General features: G+C 42.2%; 1 protein-coding gene across 1 annotated transcript in view; it reads left to right on the forward strand.

Moving 5' to 3' along the window:
* Nucleotides 1-18,928, forward strand: part of LOC126187895 (uncharacterized) — an 82,619-nt gene that overhangs the window by 35,591 nt on the left and 28,100 nt on the right. The window contains exon 3 of the mRNA XM_049929246.1: nucleotides 15,267-15,321. Within this exon, the coding sequence (XP_049785203.1) occupies nucleotides 15,267-15,321 (55 nt within the window). The remainder of the gene's footprint in view (nucleotides 1-15,266; nucleotides 15,322-18,928) is intronic.

The following is an 18,928-nucleotide window of genomic DNA, read 5'->3' on the forward strand; positions in this document are numbered from 1 at the left end:
TACTGTGACAGTGCCATTTGACACAAAAGACAAATTTATTTACAGTTATCTGCAAAAAGGAATTGCTCCTCCCACTCTGTACACTCTGTTCTCTTCTTCGTATTTATGCTTCTTAGATAACACTGATTCCGTTAGGACACCAGCAATAATCACAAGTTTCTTGAATCGTGTAACTGCATGGACATGCTTTCATATTAAGCCGCACCCACACTAGCCGCACTGCACTTTGCAGAACCAACAAAAGACGTTTGGTGCAATGAGGCACATCAGATGGGGGTGGCAAACCATGCCACTCCGTGCAACAACTAACAAGATACCATGCAGTCTTGGTATATCACAGGAAATGGTTTGTTTGTGCATGGCACTGTTTAGATGGCATTTCTGATTTTTTGTTTTTAATGACATTTGCACGCACACAGAAACATTGATGCATAAACATCCTGCTCCAACCTGCACTTCTCTGCACTTTTCAGTACTGCTCTGCAACGCATGGATATGACTGTATGTAAGTGTGTATCATTGCTTTACTTTTTAAAAGTTAAATAGACATTCCAAGAACATGCATGGCGTAGTATATCGCCATATCAAAGGTAAAACAAATTGTTTTACCTGCAGTATGTTGATAGATTGTCCCATTTAAGTTTCTTGGAATGTCTATCTGTTATGTTAGACAGATTATTGTACACATGGATGAGATGCTTTGAAGTGTAGTGCAAAAGATCAAAGATAGCAACACAGTTTTTCCGAAACAGGTAATCTGAATAAAAACTGTACTAACGGGATCATGGTATTATGAAGTTCACTACTTCTATTTTCATAAATTTTGTTCCCCATTGGTTAAGGAAGGATTTAGCTCACAGTATATACACTGAAGCACCAAAGACACTGGTACAGACTTATTCAAAATAGGCAGAATATGGCACAGCGGTCTGCAACGCCTATATAAGGCAACGAGTGTGTGCCACAGTTGTTAGATCGGTTATTGCTGCTACAATGGTAGGTTATCAAGATTTATGTGACTTTGAATGTGGTATTATAGTCAGCACACGAGGATAGGACACAGCATCTCCGAGATAGTGGGGATTTCCCCATACAACCATGTCACGAATGTACCGTGAATATCAGGAACCCGGTAAAACATCAAGTCTCTGACTTTGCTGTGGCCAGAAAAAGATCCTTTAAGAATGGGACCAATGACAACTGAAGAGAATCGTTCAACGTGACAGAAGTACAACCCTTCAGGAAATTGCTGTGGATTTCAATGCTGGGCCATCAACAAGTGTCAGCGTGTGAACTATTCAATGAAACTGCAATATGGGCTTTCGGAGCAGAGGGCCCACTCATGTACCCTTGGTGAGTGCATGACACAAAGCTTTATGCGTCGCCTGGGCCTGTCAACACTGATATTGGATTGTTGATGACAAGAAACACGTTGCCTGGTCATACAGGGCCCCTTTCAGATTGATCGAGCAGATAGATATTGAAGAGTACGGAGACAAGCTCATGAATCCATGGACACTACGTGTCAGCAGGGGGCTGTTCAAGCTGGTGTGGTGCGTGTGCAGCTGGAATCATTGGGACCTCTGATACATCTAGATACGACTCTGACATGTGAAATGTACATAAGTATCATGTCTGATCACCTGCATCCATTCATGTCCATGGTGCATTCTGACTGACTTAGGCAATTCCAGCAGGACAATGTGACACCCACACGTCCAGAATTGCTACAGAATGGCTCCAGGAACATTCTTCTGATTTTAAACACTTGCGCTGGCCACCATACTCCCCAGACATGAACATTATTGAGCATATCTGGGATGCCTTGCAATGTGTTGTTCAGAAGAGATCTCCTCCCCTTTGTACTCTTGCGGATTTATGGACAGCCCTGCAGGATTCATGGTGTCAGTTCACTCAAGCACTACTTCAGACATTAGTCGAGTCCATGCCACGTAATGTTGTGGCATCTCTGTGTGCTCACAGGGACCCTACACAATACTAAGCAGATGTACTAGTTGCTTTGGCTCTCTAGTGTGTATTATTCTTTTTGGTCAATAATGAAAAGTAATAAGTTATTATCCTAAACACATAGATAGTTTTCATTACTTATACGTCATAGTTCTAAAGCAACAGCAACAAGCATGGGTGGCCACGATGCGCTCGAGAGCTGCATGCAGATCTTGCTTCAGCGTAGTAGTGCAGCTCTTGAAATAAGATATTGTACATGGTAATGGGGAATAATGGTAAAAACTTTTATTGTATTCTACTTCCATCATTTTAGCTTAGCCTCAGGCAGTGGCATAAGTATTTACTTAAACTACTCCACAGTACTTGTGGCTAGTTCCCATGCTGTCATGCTGTTATGCTGAGCTAGGGATGCCACCACAGTATTGCTGAGTGAGAGATGCCAACTTTTGTCACAAACCCGCCGGTGGGAGCACAAGGTGCCATGCCTCGCCATATTGGCGAGGTAGCTGGTGCGACAATGGGTCGCTCTCTTGCGTGCCAGCTTCCTTACCCTTTGGACGTGTCCTCCAGTCTGCCCTATCGAAGGCAAAATTCCTTTTCCGTAACGTGCAGTTCACTCCAGGCCATAGCCAGTTTTCGTGAATATTTTACCCATTAGTGGTAGTTATTGGTAATCGAACCCATCTTTATCTGTATCCTGGCATTTCTCATTTTTCGTGTAGGAGACACACCCCAGATGCCCACCTGAGCTCCTGATACCATCCTTACATGTACAAACTGGTGTCCGAGAGTGGGATCTTTCCCAACATTCAGTTGAAACAGATATTTTTCTGCCAATTTCTGTGCTGGCAACCATAGTGACACATAGTTGTTTTCTGATGTGTGCCACTCCCCACAACATGCTAGGCCGTGATGGTTCACTCAAGCATGCGAGCCCATTATATGGCCATGCACCGCTACATCGCATAACACACTGGGGTGAGCCGCGGACAGTAGAACAGTCGCCGCGGACCGCACTGTACCATGCGCTGCCGCTGGATGCTGTTACCAGGCACCCGTCTCTCGCAGCTGTCCCCGATCCCACCGCCGTCGCCGCCCCCGACATTGACGCTGACTCTACCTCTCTGTGAGTAAATGTCGCTGCAGTGCATTCTGCTGGTTGACATCTCTGACGAACTTCCTCCGAGGAATCTTTTCATCACCGAGAGTATAACATGACCTAATTTTTGTATACGTCTGTTCGGTCTCTCCCAGTTCTGTAACAATGCTTGATTTATGTCCTCACCACCCACCGGAGAGGACCAAATCAGCTGCTGATGCAGCTGCAGCCTAGAACTAACCTTATCGCATTACTTTACCACAACAGCAGATGAGCACCCTGTCACTTGAAAAAATAGAGCTACAGAAACGGCTTAATGCGATAACTCGCAAACATGAAGCAAGAACTGCTGAACATGCGGCGACTCGAGGCCTTTCACGAGCCTCTTTGTGTCAATGAGAGCAGTAAACAAGGTTACCACACCGGATACTTAACCATCTGTCACATGTCGATGATACTTTAGGCAGGTTGGGGAATTGCAAATACTTTACCACCCTGGACATGCATTCTGGATATCATCTGATTCCAATTGCACCACAAGGTGGACCTAAAACAGCTTTTGTGGTCCCACCTGAACTGTGTGAATTCTTACGTATGCCTGGCCACTTTTCAAAGATTTGCCAACTTGTTATTGAGAGGTTTAAAGCCTACTATGTTTCTTGCGTATCTGTACGACATCATAATTTTTGGCAAAACGATGGAAGAGCATGCTGAAATATTAAAAAAATGTGTGAATGGACAGATGAGTATGAAGCAGCAATGAGGAAAATTAAAGAAATTCTGATTAGTTCACCCTTACTATATATCCAGATTTTGAAAAACCTTTTATTCTTTCGATGGATGCATCAGACTATGCAGTAGGAGCTGTTTTAAGTAAGGAATATAATGGTGAGGAAAGACCAGTTGTTTATGCCTCCAGACAAATGACCCAGCAGAAATTAACTACAGTACTACCAAGAAAGAGTTGCAAGCTCTCTGATTTGGAGTAAACTACGTTGAGTGTTACTTATAGGGACATCAGTGAACTGTGGTTATGGACCACCCTGCTTTATTATGAGTGTTAAGTTTAATAGACCACAGGAGTTCTTGACTAGATGGGCAATGATTACACAGTTAGTTAAAATCCTAGCTGCCTGCACAGCAATGCCGATAGCCTAAGCAGAAAGCATATAGCTGTTCAGACAGATTATGTTTTCATTGAAGAGTTGAAAGAATCACAAGAGAGAGATGTAGAATCCCACTGGTACACATCACTCTCTGATTTTGTTACATAAGGTGGTACACTATATCGCAAGACCCCGTTTGGCAACAGAGTAGTAAGGCTAAAGAATTGCAACAACGAACAAGAGCAGTGTCATGACAGTTTACAGGCCTGCCATAATGGGTGAATGGCCATGAAAGCAAGAATAGCCTCAGATTACTGGTAGAGAGGTCGACAAACCGATGTTAAGAAGTATATACAAAATTGTCTGCCTTATGCTTAAAGAGCTCCTCCACCAAGGACAAAAGTTTCTTTACAAACAATACCAGAAGCATCGAATCTATTTCAAAGTGTGGTCTTGGATATCTGTGGCCCGTTTCCACAACACACCAATAATAATAAATATATATTGTCAATTATTGATAACTTTTTAAGCTACTTAATTCTGTTACTACTTGCGGATATGACTGCTGAAACTGTTGCTTGCTCCTTTGTTAATCACTTGGTATTGGCGTTCGCAAGTCCTGACGCAGTACTCACCGACCATGGCTTAAATTTTATGTCAGCACTGTTTGCACAAGTTTGCAAAATATTACAAATCAAAAAAATTGTGAACTACACCCTTTCAACCTAAATCCAACAGGCTCCTAGAGCGAGTGCACAAAACTATTGTGTGAATGCTGTCGTATTATATAGGGAAGACCCTGTTAGATTGGGACAGGTATATAGGATTTGCCAACTCAGCTTACAATAGTTGTGTCCATGAGGCAATGGGATACTCCCCATACGAAGCAGTGTAAGGGAGCCCTATGAATTCACCTTTCGAGATTGACAAATTGCCCCCTGACGTCAATACAGGTGAAGTGAAAAGGCTAGCTCACCATCTCAAAGCCATATGGAACCAAGTTAAAAACAGTAATTTCAAAGCCATACAAAAACAGCTAAAATGCAACAACAAAGACACCACTCCCTCGGTATAAACCTTGTGATTTGGTATTGCTTCAAAATCCCGTTGAAAAAAAAGGGGCAGACTAAGAAGTTCACTCCTCAGTATAATGGCCCCTCCCCTCTATATTGCAACACCTCTCTGGTGAATGCTGAAATTCAGTTACCTGGACTTACTGCGATAGTACTCTTGGATCGGCTAAGGCTGTATCTTGGCCCAGCTGCACTGCCTCAAGCAGCACTGCCTGCTTCTACCTCTAAAGTCGCACAACGGACAAAGGTGTCATCACAACAGAGCAGAAGAAGAAGAAGAAAGATAGGGTATTACCAGCACGTCCTCACTACGCTTTAAGAAACAAGCATCCCTTCACCCTGAAGTCCAGGGATTAAATGAGAAGATATAGTGATGAGAGTGTCACAGTAGGACAAGAAAGATACGAATCATTTAATTACTTGTGTGTATTTGTAAAACGTATTAGCTGGACAGAATATAGTGCGACAGAAATGCATGCTGTTTCTAGTTGTGTCATGTTGGGTCTTAGTGTTAAGCATCAGCAACTAGAGCTGAGGAAAATGATAAGATTCAAGTCATGAGAACTAATTGACAAGTGAGCTAATTAGTAAATGCTCTTTCAGTTGTGTCAGACTGTGAGGGTTGAACATAGCTCGCTTGGTTGGCAGTCCAACAGTGTGGCCACTTAACTACGACACCCCTGCTGTTTTAGACTGCTCTTTATTGCACTTCTTGTTCTTGGACCATTCACTGCTTCAATTTTGCTTTTTTTTCCACAGGTCATTACACCTTCTTCCTGTTTTCATGCTTGATCAGTGTTCAGTTTTTGATGGACTATCCACTGAGCCCCCTTACCACTAAATCTAAGGGGTGCCATGGGGAGTTTCTCTTGTGAGTCCTACAGCTGCTGTGGTGTTCATCACTTTTCTGTTACGATGAGTGGGCTTAATTTATATGTGCTGCTGGAGCCTGGAACGTTAATGCTCTTATTTTTTATTTCCTCACTTCTCGAAGTATACTGGTGTTTAAGCACAGACAGGAAAACCAGAACAATTACATATCTAAAAGGTCATGACATAATTCGAATTCCACAAGAGATCGTGAAAAAAAAAAAAAAACACAAATAGAATTCGAAGCTCAGTCCTACAGACGAGAAAAATAGCTGGAATTTTCGGTGAATTTTCGATGTCCTACAACTGCTGGTCTGGAGATGCTCTAAAGCCACAGTGGGTGGTGGGCGACACCATCCTGTGCATCCAAACCTGAGGAGGTTGGTCTCGAAGGAAGGAGATATCATGTGACCCTCAGACGTTACGGAGCTTTTCATAGATAACTTCCGCCTCTCTTGTTAGAACCTGTTTGTAGAGGCTCCTATGCCCTGCACAAAGAATGTTTTGTGACTCTGATGTCAAGGAACTTCTAGTGAATGGAGCATTCTGATTGGTTTTTACTGAATTCACCGTCCAAACTGATGCTGCAGTTATGAGAGCACTGTCTGCCACTTTCTACAGATGGATAAATTAATGGATAAATTACGATAGACTTTCAGCGCAGATCGAAAAACGTACAGCAGTTATATTGCACTGACAGTTAAACCCTGCAAAAGTGGTCTACAGATCATGAAATATGGAAACTATCGAAAGACACTTCCTCAATTACACTGCTCTGCTACTGGAGAGAAAAGCTTGAATTCTTCGGTGTGAAACAGATCTCCAACCAGGCTATATCACCACAAACGATTGTACCACCATACTATATCGATGCAGTAAATACAGTTCGTTCCTGCACCATACAAGGTCATCATTTCTGCATCCTGCATACAGCTATCAACCACCAGATACTCGTACACACATCGCGAAGACAGACAGATCTCGTCTATAACACAATATTTCGAATTCTGATTTTCGTACACTTACTGCAAATACAGAAAGATCCCTCCACCCAGAAAAGCCAGACACGGTGGCTGTGCGGTTCTAGGCACTTCAGTCCGGAACTGCGTGACTGCTACGGTCGCAGGTTCGAATCCTGCCTCGGGCATGGATGTGTGTGATGTCCTTAGGTTAGTTAGGTTTAAGTAGTTCTAAGTTCTAGGGGAGTGATGACCTCCGATGTTGAGTCCCATAGTGCTGAGAACCATTTGAACCATTTTTGAATCAGAAAAACTGTATATTGTTGCAGCACTAGATTTTTCCCATGAGGTCGTTTGGTCATCCACTGTGGCCAATGCTCATGAGGCAACTGCCCCTGCACATGCTGGCCTGGTGTGTCATCAGAGCATGCTTCCCCGGACAGTGGCCACTCTCCAAACTGGTGTACAAAGATTATGCTGGTTATGCTGCACAAAGGCATTACTGTTTGAAGCCTCTACGTGCTTTCTTGCTGCCATGCTTTGTACAGCCATCGCCAGACTATGGGATTACGAGAACATACGTATTTTCGCGTGGTCTGCCAGAATATCATACCATTTACACGATAGTTCTTGGTCTCAACCACATAGCAGTCTGCTACCGATCGCTTGTACAGTATAATTTCGAAAATAAAGAGTGAAAATTATATCTCTAGAAACCTGAAACTTTAGTGAGTTCATTGTGTGGAACAAGCTTCAAACCACTGAGTAACTAGGAACTTATCTCATATACCACGATCTTTACATGAAAACTCAAAAATAGAGGAATCTGGTAGTTCCACTCGTATTTTTTAATGAATACTGATGTCAATGATATAACAGATTCCAACTCATCCTTGTACTTTACAAAGCCAATTAAGGTGCTTCACATGTAGAGAACGAGCAAACGTCTCTTCCACCTGTTTTTCACCATCTAGATGCACACATTACACATCACAAACGATGTTCTCTCAGCCAAATAAAGACGGGAAATGTGTAGAACGGTAGCACAGCCAGTCAACCGATCAATTTACATGGGAGAGAGTAATTGTCCAGTCCAAATGCTCGCCTGTATTGAATCTTCTCAAATTCCTATGGAGAATACTCCCAACACATGTGATCACAAATGCTGCCCAACACATACTGCGTATTAGTTCGCCACTCACCTGCCTAGAGAGTGACACCATTAGGTCAGCTGTATTGTTGTACCTCAGCCTCTAGTTCGGGTGGCTCAAGACAATGGATCCTGCCATAAGCTGGAAACATCAATTGTTCTGGCCACAGACTGCATCCACCACGTGCACCACATGCCAGGCAGAATTGTTGTAGGAAACAAGCCACATATTTATCATTGTAATTATAACTGAATATTATAAATGTAGCCTCAATCTGATGACATTCGACAATGATCAAAGTATTTGAAGTACCTCTCCTGATGTCTGTGGCTCTACAAATATCAAAATCTGTACCATTCTTATAACTGGACATAACTTTCCATGTAAAAGTATCTTTCATCCCCTCTACGGCTATTGATGTGCTGAAATCACATTTTTCCATGTCAAATTCATACCTTCCTTGCAACAGGACTAAGCCATTTTCTTTGCACATTTCAGAACAGTGACCACTTTACACTCCCAACATATACTTTGTAAGACTGCTGATCACAGCGAATATATCACACATACCCTACTAAGAATAATACGTTACCAGTAATTCGACGTTGGTGACACCAAACAATATTGGGAAAAAATCCTCAATGGATGGACATGTCTCATTTGTTTTTGTTGTGAGTGGTACCTGTGTGTCTTAGGGCAAGAGATGTAATCGTCTTATAAGTGACAAGATATTAAAAACACAAGTGCAATGGTTTCAGTCACCCTGCAAAAAAGGCGATCTTGGTTCTACAGGTACACACAAGTATCGTCAACGATATCTATCTTCAAAACTACACAAGCTTTATAAATTGAGCTATGGTATTGCTTCTGAATGAAGTGATCTCCCACACAAATACCGTGACAATGAATATGGACGATGATCGCTAGAGTATGTATTAAGAGACCAAGTCCGCCCCCAGTAGCTGAGTGGTCAGCGCGACAGACTGTCAATCCTAAGGGCCTGGGTTCGATTCCCGGCTGGGTCGGAGATTTTCCCCACTTAGGGACTGGGTGTTGTGTTGTCCTAATCATCATCATTTCAGCCCCATCGACGCGTAAGTCGCTGAAGTGGCGTCAAATCGAAAGACTTGCACCAGACCAGCGGTCTACCCAACGGAAGGCCCTCATCACACGCCATTATTATTATTTCTTTCTTGTCTCAGACGTTATGTCTGGTTAAAAATGGAAGGTGACGCGGACCTTGATCAAGCGTGACTTCCTTTTAACTGTACGGTATATGTTACATTGCATTTAGGAACTTTCGGGTAATTGAACAAGTGTCAATAATTACAGATTTCTGTAGTTGTATGTATAAGTTTGGATGTAGCTGTATTGCATTGATGTACTGGTGGATATTGTGTGGTATGACTCCTGTAGTTGATAGTATAATTGGTATAATGTCAACTTTATCCTGATGCCACATGTCCTTGACTTCCTCAGCCAGTTGGATGTATTTTTCAATTTTTTCTCCTGTTTTCTTTTGTATATTTGTTGTATTGGGTATGGATATCTCGATTAGTTGTATTAATTTCTTCTTTTTATTGGCGAGTATGATGTCAGGTTTGTTATGTGGTGTTGTTTTATCTGTTATAATGGTTCTGTTCCAGTATAATTTGTATTCATCATTCTCCAGTACATTTTGTGGTGCATACTTGTATGTGGGAACATGTTGTTTTATAAGTTTATGTTGTAAGGCAAGCTGTTGATGTATTATTTTTGCTACATTGTCATGTCTTTTGAGGTATTCTGTATTTGCTAGTATTGTACATCCAATTGTGATGTGATCTACTGTTTCTACACTCCTGGAAATGGACAAAAGAACACATTGACACTGGTGTGTCAGACCCACCATACTTGCTCCGGACACTGCGAGAGGGCTGTACAAGCAATGATCACACGCACGGCACAGCGGACACACCAGGAACCGCGGTGTTGGCCGTCGAATGGCGCTAGCTGCGCAGCATTTGTGCACCGCCGCCGTCAGTGTCAGCCAGTTTGCCGTGGCATACGGAGCTCCATCGCAGTCTTTAACACTGGTAGCATGCCGCGACAGCGTGGACGTGAACCGTATGTGCAGTTGACGGACTTTGAGCGAGGGCGTATAATGGGCATGCGGGAGGCCGGGTGGACATACCGCCGAATTGCTCAACACGTGGGGCGTGAGGTCTCCACAGTACATTGATGTTGTCGCCAGTGGTCGGCGGAAGGTGCACGTGCCCGTCGACCTGGGACCGGATCGCAGCGACGCACGGATGCACGCCAAGACCGTAGGATCCTACGCAGTGCCATAGGGGACCGCACCGCCACTTCCCAGCAAATTAGGGACACTTTTGCTCCTGGGGTATCGGCGAGGACCATTCGCAACCGTCTCCATGAAGCTGGGCTACGGTCCCGCACACCGTTAGGCCGTCTTCCGCTCACGCCCCAACATCGTGCAGCCCGCCTCCAGTGGTGTCGCGACAGGCGTGAATGGAGGGACGAATGGAGACGTGTCGTCTTCAGCGATGAGAGTCGCTTCTGCCTTGGTGCCAATGATGGTCGTATGCGTGTTTGGCGCCGTGCAGGTGAGCGCCACAATCAGGACTGCATACGACCGAGGCACACAGGGCCAACACCCGGCATCATGGTGTGGGGAGCGATCTCCTACACTGGCCGTACACCACTGGTGATCGTCGAGGGGACACTGAATAGTGCACGGTACATCCAAACCGTCATCGAACCCATCGTACTACCATTCCTAGACTGGCAAGGGAACTTGCTGTTCCAACAGGACAATGCACGTCCGCATGTATCCCGTGCCACCCAACGTGCTCTAGAAGGTGTAAGTCAACTACCCTGGCCAGCAAGATCTCCGGATCTGTCCCCCATTGAGCATGTTTGGGACTGGATGAAGCGTCGTCTCACGCGGTCTGCACGTCCAGCACGAACGCTGGTCCAACTGAGGCGCCAGGTGGAAATGGCATGGCAAGCCGTTCCACAGGACTACATCCAGCATCTCTACGATCGTCTCCATGGGAGAATAGCAGCCTGCATTGCTGAGAAAGGTGGATATACACTGTACTAGTGCCGACATTGTGCATGCTCTGTTGCCTGTGTCTATGTGCCTGTGGTTCTGTCAGTGTGATCATGTGATGTATCTGACCCCAGGAATGTGTCAATAAAGTTTTCCCTTCCTGGGACAATGAATTCACGGTGTTCTTATTTCAATTTCCAGGAGTGTATTTGTTGTTTGCAAAGTCTGCATTTATCTGTTGTGGTATTGGGATCTTTAATAATATGCTTGCTGTAATATCTGGTGTTTATTGTTTGATCCTGTATTGCAATCATGAATCCTTCCGTCTCACTGTATATATTGCCTTTTCTTAGCCATGTGTTGGATGCGTCTTGATCGATGTGTGGCTGTGTTAGATGATACGGGCGCTTGCCATGTAGTGTTTTCTTTTTCCAATTTACTTTCTTCATATCTGTTGATGTTATGTGATCTAAAGGGTTGTAGAAGTGGTTATGAAATTGCAATGGTGTAGCCGATGTATTTATATGAGTGATTGCTTTGTGTATTTTGCTAGTTTCTGCTCGTTCTATAAAGAATTTTCTTAAATTGTCTACCTGTCCATAATGTAAGTTGTTTATGTCGATAAATCCCCTTCCTCCTTCCTTTCTGCTTAATGTGAATCTTTCAGTTGCTGAATGTATGTGATGTATTCTATATTTGTGGCATTGTGATCGTGTAAGTGTATTGAGTGCTTCTAGGTCTGTGTTACTCCATTTCACTACTCCAAATGAGTAGGTCAATATTGGTATAGCATAAGTATTTATAGCTTTTGTCTTGTTTCTTGCTGTCAATTCTGTTTTCAGTATTTTTGTTAGTCTTTGTCTATATTTTTCTTTTAGTTCTTCTTTAATATTATCTATTCCTATTTTTTGTCTGTATCCTAGATATTTATAGGCATCTGTTTTTTCCATTGCTTCTATGCAGTTGCTGTGGTTATCCAATACGTAATCTTCTTGTTTAGTGTGTTTTCCCTTGACTATGCTATTTTTCTTACATTTGTCTGTTCCAAAAGCCATATTTATATCATTGCTGAACACTTCTGTTATCTTTAGTAATTGGTTGAGTTGTTGATTTGTTGCTGCCAGTAGTTTTAGATCATCCATGTATAGCAGATGTGTGATTTTGTGTGGGTATGTTCCAGTAATATTGTATCCATAATTTGTATTATTTAGCATGTTGGATAGTGGGTTCAGAGCAAGGTAGAACCAGAAAGGACTTAATGAGTCTCCTTGGTATATTCCACGCTTAATCTGTATTGGCTGTGATGTGATATTATTTGAATTTGTTTGGATATTAAGTGTGGTTTTCCAATTTTTCATTACTATGTTTAGGAACTGTATCAATTTAGGATCTACTTTGTATATTTCCAATATTTGTATTAACCATGAGTGGGGTACACTATCAAAAGCTTTTTGGTAATCAATGTAAGCATAGTGTAGCGACCTTTGTTTAGTTTTAGCTTGATATGTCACCTCTGCATCTATTATCAGTTGCTCTTTACATCCTTGTGCTCCTTTGCAACAGCCTTTTTGTTCTTCATTTATAATTTTGTTCTGTGTTGTATGTGTCATTAATTTCTGTGTAATGACTGAAGTTAATATTTTGTATATTGTTGGTAGGCATGTTATGGGGCATTATTTAGCTGGGTTTGCTGTGTCTGCTTGATCTTTAGGTTTCAGATAAGTTATTCCATGTGTAAGTGTATCAGGGAATGTGGTTGGGTCTGCAATGTAACTGTTAAATAATTTATATCTAAAAGTGTGTGCGAGTGTATACCTGTCCTTTTTTCCCCTTAAGGTAAGTCTTTCCGCTCCCGGGATTGGAATGACTCCTTACCCTCTCCCTTAAAACCCACATCCTTTTGTCTTTCCCTCTCCTTCCCTCTTTCCTGACGAAGCAACCGTTCGTTGCAAAAGCTTGAATTTTGTGTGTATGTTTGTGTTTGTTTGTGTGTCTATCGACCTGCCAGCGCTTTTGTTTGGTAAGTCTCATCATCTTCCTTTTTAGATATATTTTTCCCACATGGAATGTTTCCCTCTATTATATTCATATTGTTAAATAATTTAGTTAGATGTGAATATGTTGAGGTGAATTTCTTTAGCCATAAATTTGCTATTTTATCTTTTCCAGGTGCTTTCCAACTGTGAGTAGAATTAATTGCTTGGGTGACTTCATGTTGCAAAATTATCACTTCAGGCATTTGTGGTATCATCTTGTATGTATCTGTTTCTGCTTGTATCCACCGTGCATGCCTGTTATGTTGTACCGGGTTTGACCATATGTTGCTCCAGAAGTGTTCCATGTCTGTTATGTTTGGTGGATTGTCTATTTTAATGTGTGTGTTATCTATTGTCTGGTAAAATTTCTTTTGGTTTGTGTTGAATGTTTGGTTTTGTTTCCTTCTATTTTCACTTCTTTTGTATCTTCTAAGTCGTTTGGCCAATGCTTGTAATTTCTGCTTCTTTTCATCTAATTGCTCTATCACTTCTTGTTGTGAGATTTTACCTAACCTTTTTCGTTTTTTTTTCTGACATTTCATTTCTTATAAATTGTGTTAGCTGTCCGATGTCTTTTCTCAGTTTTTCTATTCTGATCCGTAGCCTGTGTTGCCATGCTGGTTTTGTGGGTTTCTTCTGTGTGTTGGTTGGTTCTGATCTCTGCCTAGTGTGTATATTTAGTGTAGTGAGTGCTCCTATATAAACCAGTAGTTGTAACTCTTCCATAGTTGTGTTTTCATTTATTTTGTATTGTATGATTGTGTTGATAGTTTTTATTGTTGTTTCAACTTGTGGGTTATTTGGCGGTCTACGCAAGAATTATTATTATTATTATTAAGAGACCAAAAGCACGGGTGCAAGTCGGTGGCGGTGTAAGCTCATAATAAAACCACTATTCTCACCGAATTAAGAAAGTGATCCGCCTAAGGCACATGGTATTAACCTGATATTTGCAACTCCCTCATGCTGCTGCTATGTATCTCTCACACTAACAAACTGTATTTGTAACACTTTCTATCTTGATGCCACGTGAGAGGTTCTGCAATTTATCCACTGGTTGCAAGTGAGGGAAGATGACGGTTGATTGAGAATGATCACATACAGTAGATGGAGTACTGTGTAATGAATCACTTAAAAAATGCAATGCTAAATTGAGCTCCTATGAAATGTACAAAATCTTATGACCAATACACTGGCTTTTCAGATCTATAGTGCTACACATGGTGATAGAGATGCTGTCTGTAATTTGAATCAGGTCTTTCCATCCAACCTCACACTTGCATTGGACCCTGTGGACATGCCTTTTAATGATTACAGCCGCTAGTGAATCATGTTTGCAGCACTCTTATATGTCGAAAAGAGTCACCTTTTTCGAACCTATATCTGCTAAGGAACCCATACACCAAAACTCCAACATGCTTATAGACAGCCCCCTTGCATCTTTTAACCGTTCCTCAGTCATTGCCCTGCCCTGGCTGCAACTTTGTCCATGTGATCATCGCAATTTAAGTCAGAGAGTGCTATATCGACCACCCTCTGCAACCCGTGGAGAGACAGGTTGAGCTGAGTTGATGCGACAGTGTGGTATTTTGACCACTTGGTGGAAATGGGAACATGTTGTCATAGCTCCACCACCCGTGTACAGTGTGTAAGGTGAGTGCCAAAAGAAGGTTTCTCCTGCAACACAAGGTAGCAGAAAACAGAGTACATGCAGTTACGGGAACTGGAAGGGCAAGGATTTTGCTACTGCATTGCTGTGCGTCTCCAAACTACATATAGGTACTACCGTCTGAAGGAGATCTGCATCCCTCGTTCATTGTTGAATGTCATCAGATTGAGGCTGCAATTGTAATATTTAATTGTAATTAGAGGTATAAATATGTGGCTTGTTTCCTATTATGATTCTGCCAGGCGTGTGGGTCATGTGGCGCTAACTATGTCTCTCTTTCTAGGCACGTGAATAGTGAACTCAGTATGTGTTGGGCAGTCTTCGTGATCGCATGTGTTGTGAGTATCCTCCATGGAAATTTGAGAAGGTTCAATATGGGTTTGTGCTGGACAATTATTCCCTATCATGTAAATTGATTGGTTGACTGTTTATGCTGCCATTCTAAACATGTCAGATCTTTATTTGGTTGAGAGAACATCTGTTGTGATGTGTGCTGTGTGTAGCTAGATGGTGAAAAACAGGTGTAAGAGATGTTTGCTGGTCCTTCAGACATGAAAAACACCTTAATTGATTTCATACAGTACAAGGATGATTTGGAATCTTTTATTTCACTGACATTGGTATTCGTTAAAAAATACAAGTGGTACTACCAGATTTCTATATTTTTGAGTTTTCACGTAAAGACCTTCACAGACGAAATAAGTTTCTAGGTACTCAGTTGTTTGCAGTATGTCACACACAATGATCTCACTAAAGTTTCAGGTTTCTAGAGCTATAATTTCTGCTCTTTATTTTCGGAATGTACTGTACAAGCAATCAGAAGCATACTGCTATGTGGCTGATACTGAGAACATACGCATAAATGGTATGATTTCTGGCAAACCATGTGAAAATACATGTTCTTGTAATCGCAGTCTGGAGGTGGCTGTACAAAGCATGGCAGCAAGTAATCAGGTGGAGGCTGGAAACAGTAACACCTTTGGGTGGGGGAACCAGCCTGTCCTTTGTGCACTAGTTCGGAGAGTAGCCACTGTCTGTGGAAGGGTGCTCTTATCGCGCATCAGGCCAGCATGTGCGGGGGCAGTTGTCTCATGTCCGTTGGCCGCAGTGGATGACCGATCGACCTCATGGGAAAAATCTAGTGCTGCAACCATATACAGTCCATGTGCGTATGTGGTTTTTTTTTTTTTGTTTTTTTTTCTTTTTTCTTTTTTTTGGATCTGTCTGTTTTTGTAGTATGTGAATGAGAAACAGAATTCTGTTTGTGTGTGTGTGTGTGTGTGTGTTTTTTTTTTTTTCATTATCTGTTATGAGATTCGAAATAAGTCATGAACTTTTGTATATGTTGTTATTGTGGTTTTCTCGTCTGTGCTTAGACATCAGTGTGCTTCGAGAAGCTAAAACTCCAAAAATGGTGAGATCCTGTTTAGAGCTACATAGATATTTACTTCGACTCCCAAATATCGTCATTTTGGTGTGTAAAATTGGTTTCGGGATCTATTTCCCACAAAAGCGTGTGACATGTCCCAGGGATGAAGACTGGGAGGTTTTACAAGTGTACTGCGATCTTTTCCAAGTCTGAGTTCAAGTGTAGTGGCATACATTGGAGCAAAAGTACTGTGCATAAATCTTTTTGAAAGTGTATTTAGAGATATAATCGGTTGGATTTAATAAATTCTCAAGCAGCTCATGCTCAAAGACAAGAAAAAGATGTGGTATTCCCCACAAAAGTGCGCGAAGTGTCCCACAGTGGTTTCGCAAGTGTGCCCTGAGCTTTTTTTATCGTCAGTGTTCAAGTGTGGTGGTGGTATTCCTAGGAATAACACACATGTTTACATTGAAAATTTCTTATATATACTTGCATCGTCTGCAAACCTCTCTCTCTCTCTCTCTCTCTCTATCCCTCTCTCTCTCTTTGTGCAGTGGTAAATTTAGTTCCTGTGACACCTTCATGATATGTATGTGACAATTTTCACACATTTCTTAAATGCAGATTTCATAACTCCTTAGGAAGTTCGTGTTCAATGACAAGGAGTATCCACGTGCCTTGGCTGAGGAGGAAGGCTGCGGGAATTTCTATTGCAACAGGAAGTGCTTATTGTATGGCCACACTGCAGTCGCTTTGGCTCATGTCATGAGCGCTTGCACCAGAGTGGGTGAATGGGTGAACGTCTTGCCTCTTGCTCTTCAAAAGATGGACTGGACTTTTATTGAATGATCTACAGCTACAGCACACGCATTTAGCAGCATCAGTTGTGAAGTGTAACCTAGCACCATCCTACTACATCTTCATTATTTGATGAAGTGTATTTGTCTTCTTCATACATTCACCAAATATTATTGCTTTCCAAGCATCAGGCAGATGGCTATGGACACAGTCCTTTGCTGCATGACTACAGTTCCTCCTTTTCAAGCACTGGCATCTCATCCATTGAACATGTAGTACACAATAAACAGTTATGTCTGTCCTCTTGGGAATTTCAGCACAGATTGAATAAATTTCCCGCCATTCTTCCCCACACTGCCATCTTGGATTATGTCACAGGAGGGGAGGAGGGGGAGGGCCAACAGCACCTCCTCGTGGTGGTATTGTGAACTCCAGAGCTCAAGTTGAACGCTCTGGATGTAACTAATGTTTTTGATGACTCAAATTGTTTTAATAAATAATATATCAAAATTCATATACCACAATTCATCCTATCCAGCAGCCTACCACACACTGAGTCCTTTTCCCAAAAATTTCCGTTTGGGGAAGGGGAGGGAGGAGGGAGATTGGAGTTAGGTTTGTGGAGGTGTCCCAATTGATGTATTGTCCCACCAAAATTTGAATTTACCACCATGATGTCAGTGCGATGTTACCACATCTATGATTGCCATCTCAGATTTGCCATCTTGAATAAATTTGGCAACACTGCAGAGCGGGGTGGTCCTCTCCTTGTACCACATTACATCACAAAAACGGAATTGAAGTATACTATGAGTTCCGTATGTAACGATAACAGAAACTATCGAGTATTACAAATTAATATTGTTCTACCACTGCACCAACGAGCCAGATACATTTTCCAACGTTTCTCAGCTATGTGAATATTGTTCACCATAAAGGCACCGCTCTCTGGTGGTATTCTCACTACTGTTGCGACACCGGATCCTGCTGACTATAGCAGGTACCACAGTATCATGCCACAGTGACCGCAAGAAGTCTCACATCATGAAACGATGATTTTACAAATTTTGTCATTGATTTTCATCACAAGTTCATTAGTTACAAGGCTAGGCCTACCACTGCAGTCCTCATAGTGAACATCGGTACGGTCATTTTTAAAATCAGTGTACCAATGCCTCATTTGGATTTCACTCATTACCGTATTTACTCGAATCTAAGCCGCACTCGAATCTAAGCCGCACCTGAAATATGAGACTCAAAATAAGGGGGAAAAAAATTCCCAAATCTAAGCCGCACCTGAAATTTGAGACTCGAAATTCAAGGGGAGAGAAAAGTGTTAGGCCGCACCTCCAAATCGAAACAAAGTTGGTCCATTGTAATATGAGACACAATTTAGGTCGAATGAATGACGATACAGCTACAGTAGTTTGGTTCGAGTCGAAACCTTAGCAGTTAAGCTTTACCAGGTAGCCATTGCTATGCGGCAGGTGCTCCGTCCGTATTTATACGGATACCCTTCCTTTTTCACGTGCTTCGTCTGGTTTGAATCGATTGCTTATTTTGCTTTGATCTGATAAGTGCCATTTTCAATGTTATAGGTGTTTACATCAGTCACTCTAAGCTGAAAATGCATTACTGTATGTGTCATGCATTGTTTGTCGCATTCTGATAGTGCATGTTTATGGCCTGTCGCTGCTCGCGGCATGGCTTGCTTTTCTGCGCGCTACCACCGCCTACAATTAAAAAAAGAGAGGAATCGTCACATTAGTGAAACAATG

Source organism: Schistocerca cancellata, chromosome 5, assembly GCF_023864275.1.
Source record: "Schistocerca cancellata isolate TAMUIC-IGC-003103 chromosome 5, iqSchCanc2.1, whole genome shotgun sequence".
NCBI classification, from domain to species: domain Eukaryota; kingdom Metazoa; phylum Arthropoda; class Insecta; order Orthoptera; family Acrididae; genus Schistocerca; species Schistocerca cancellata.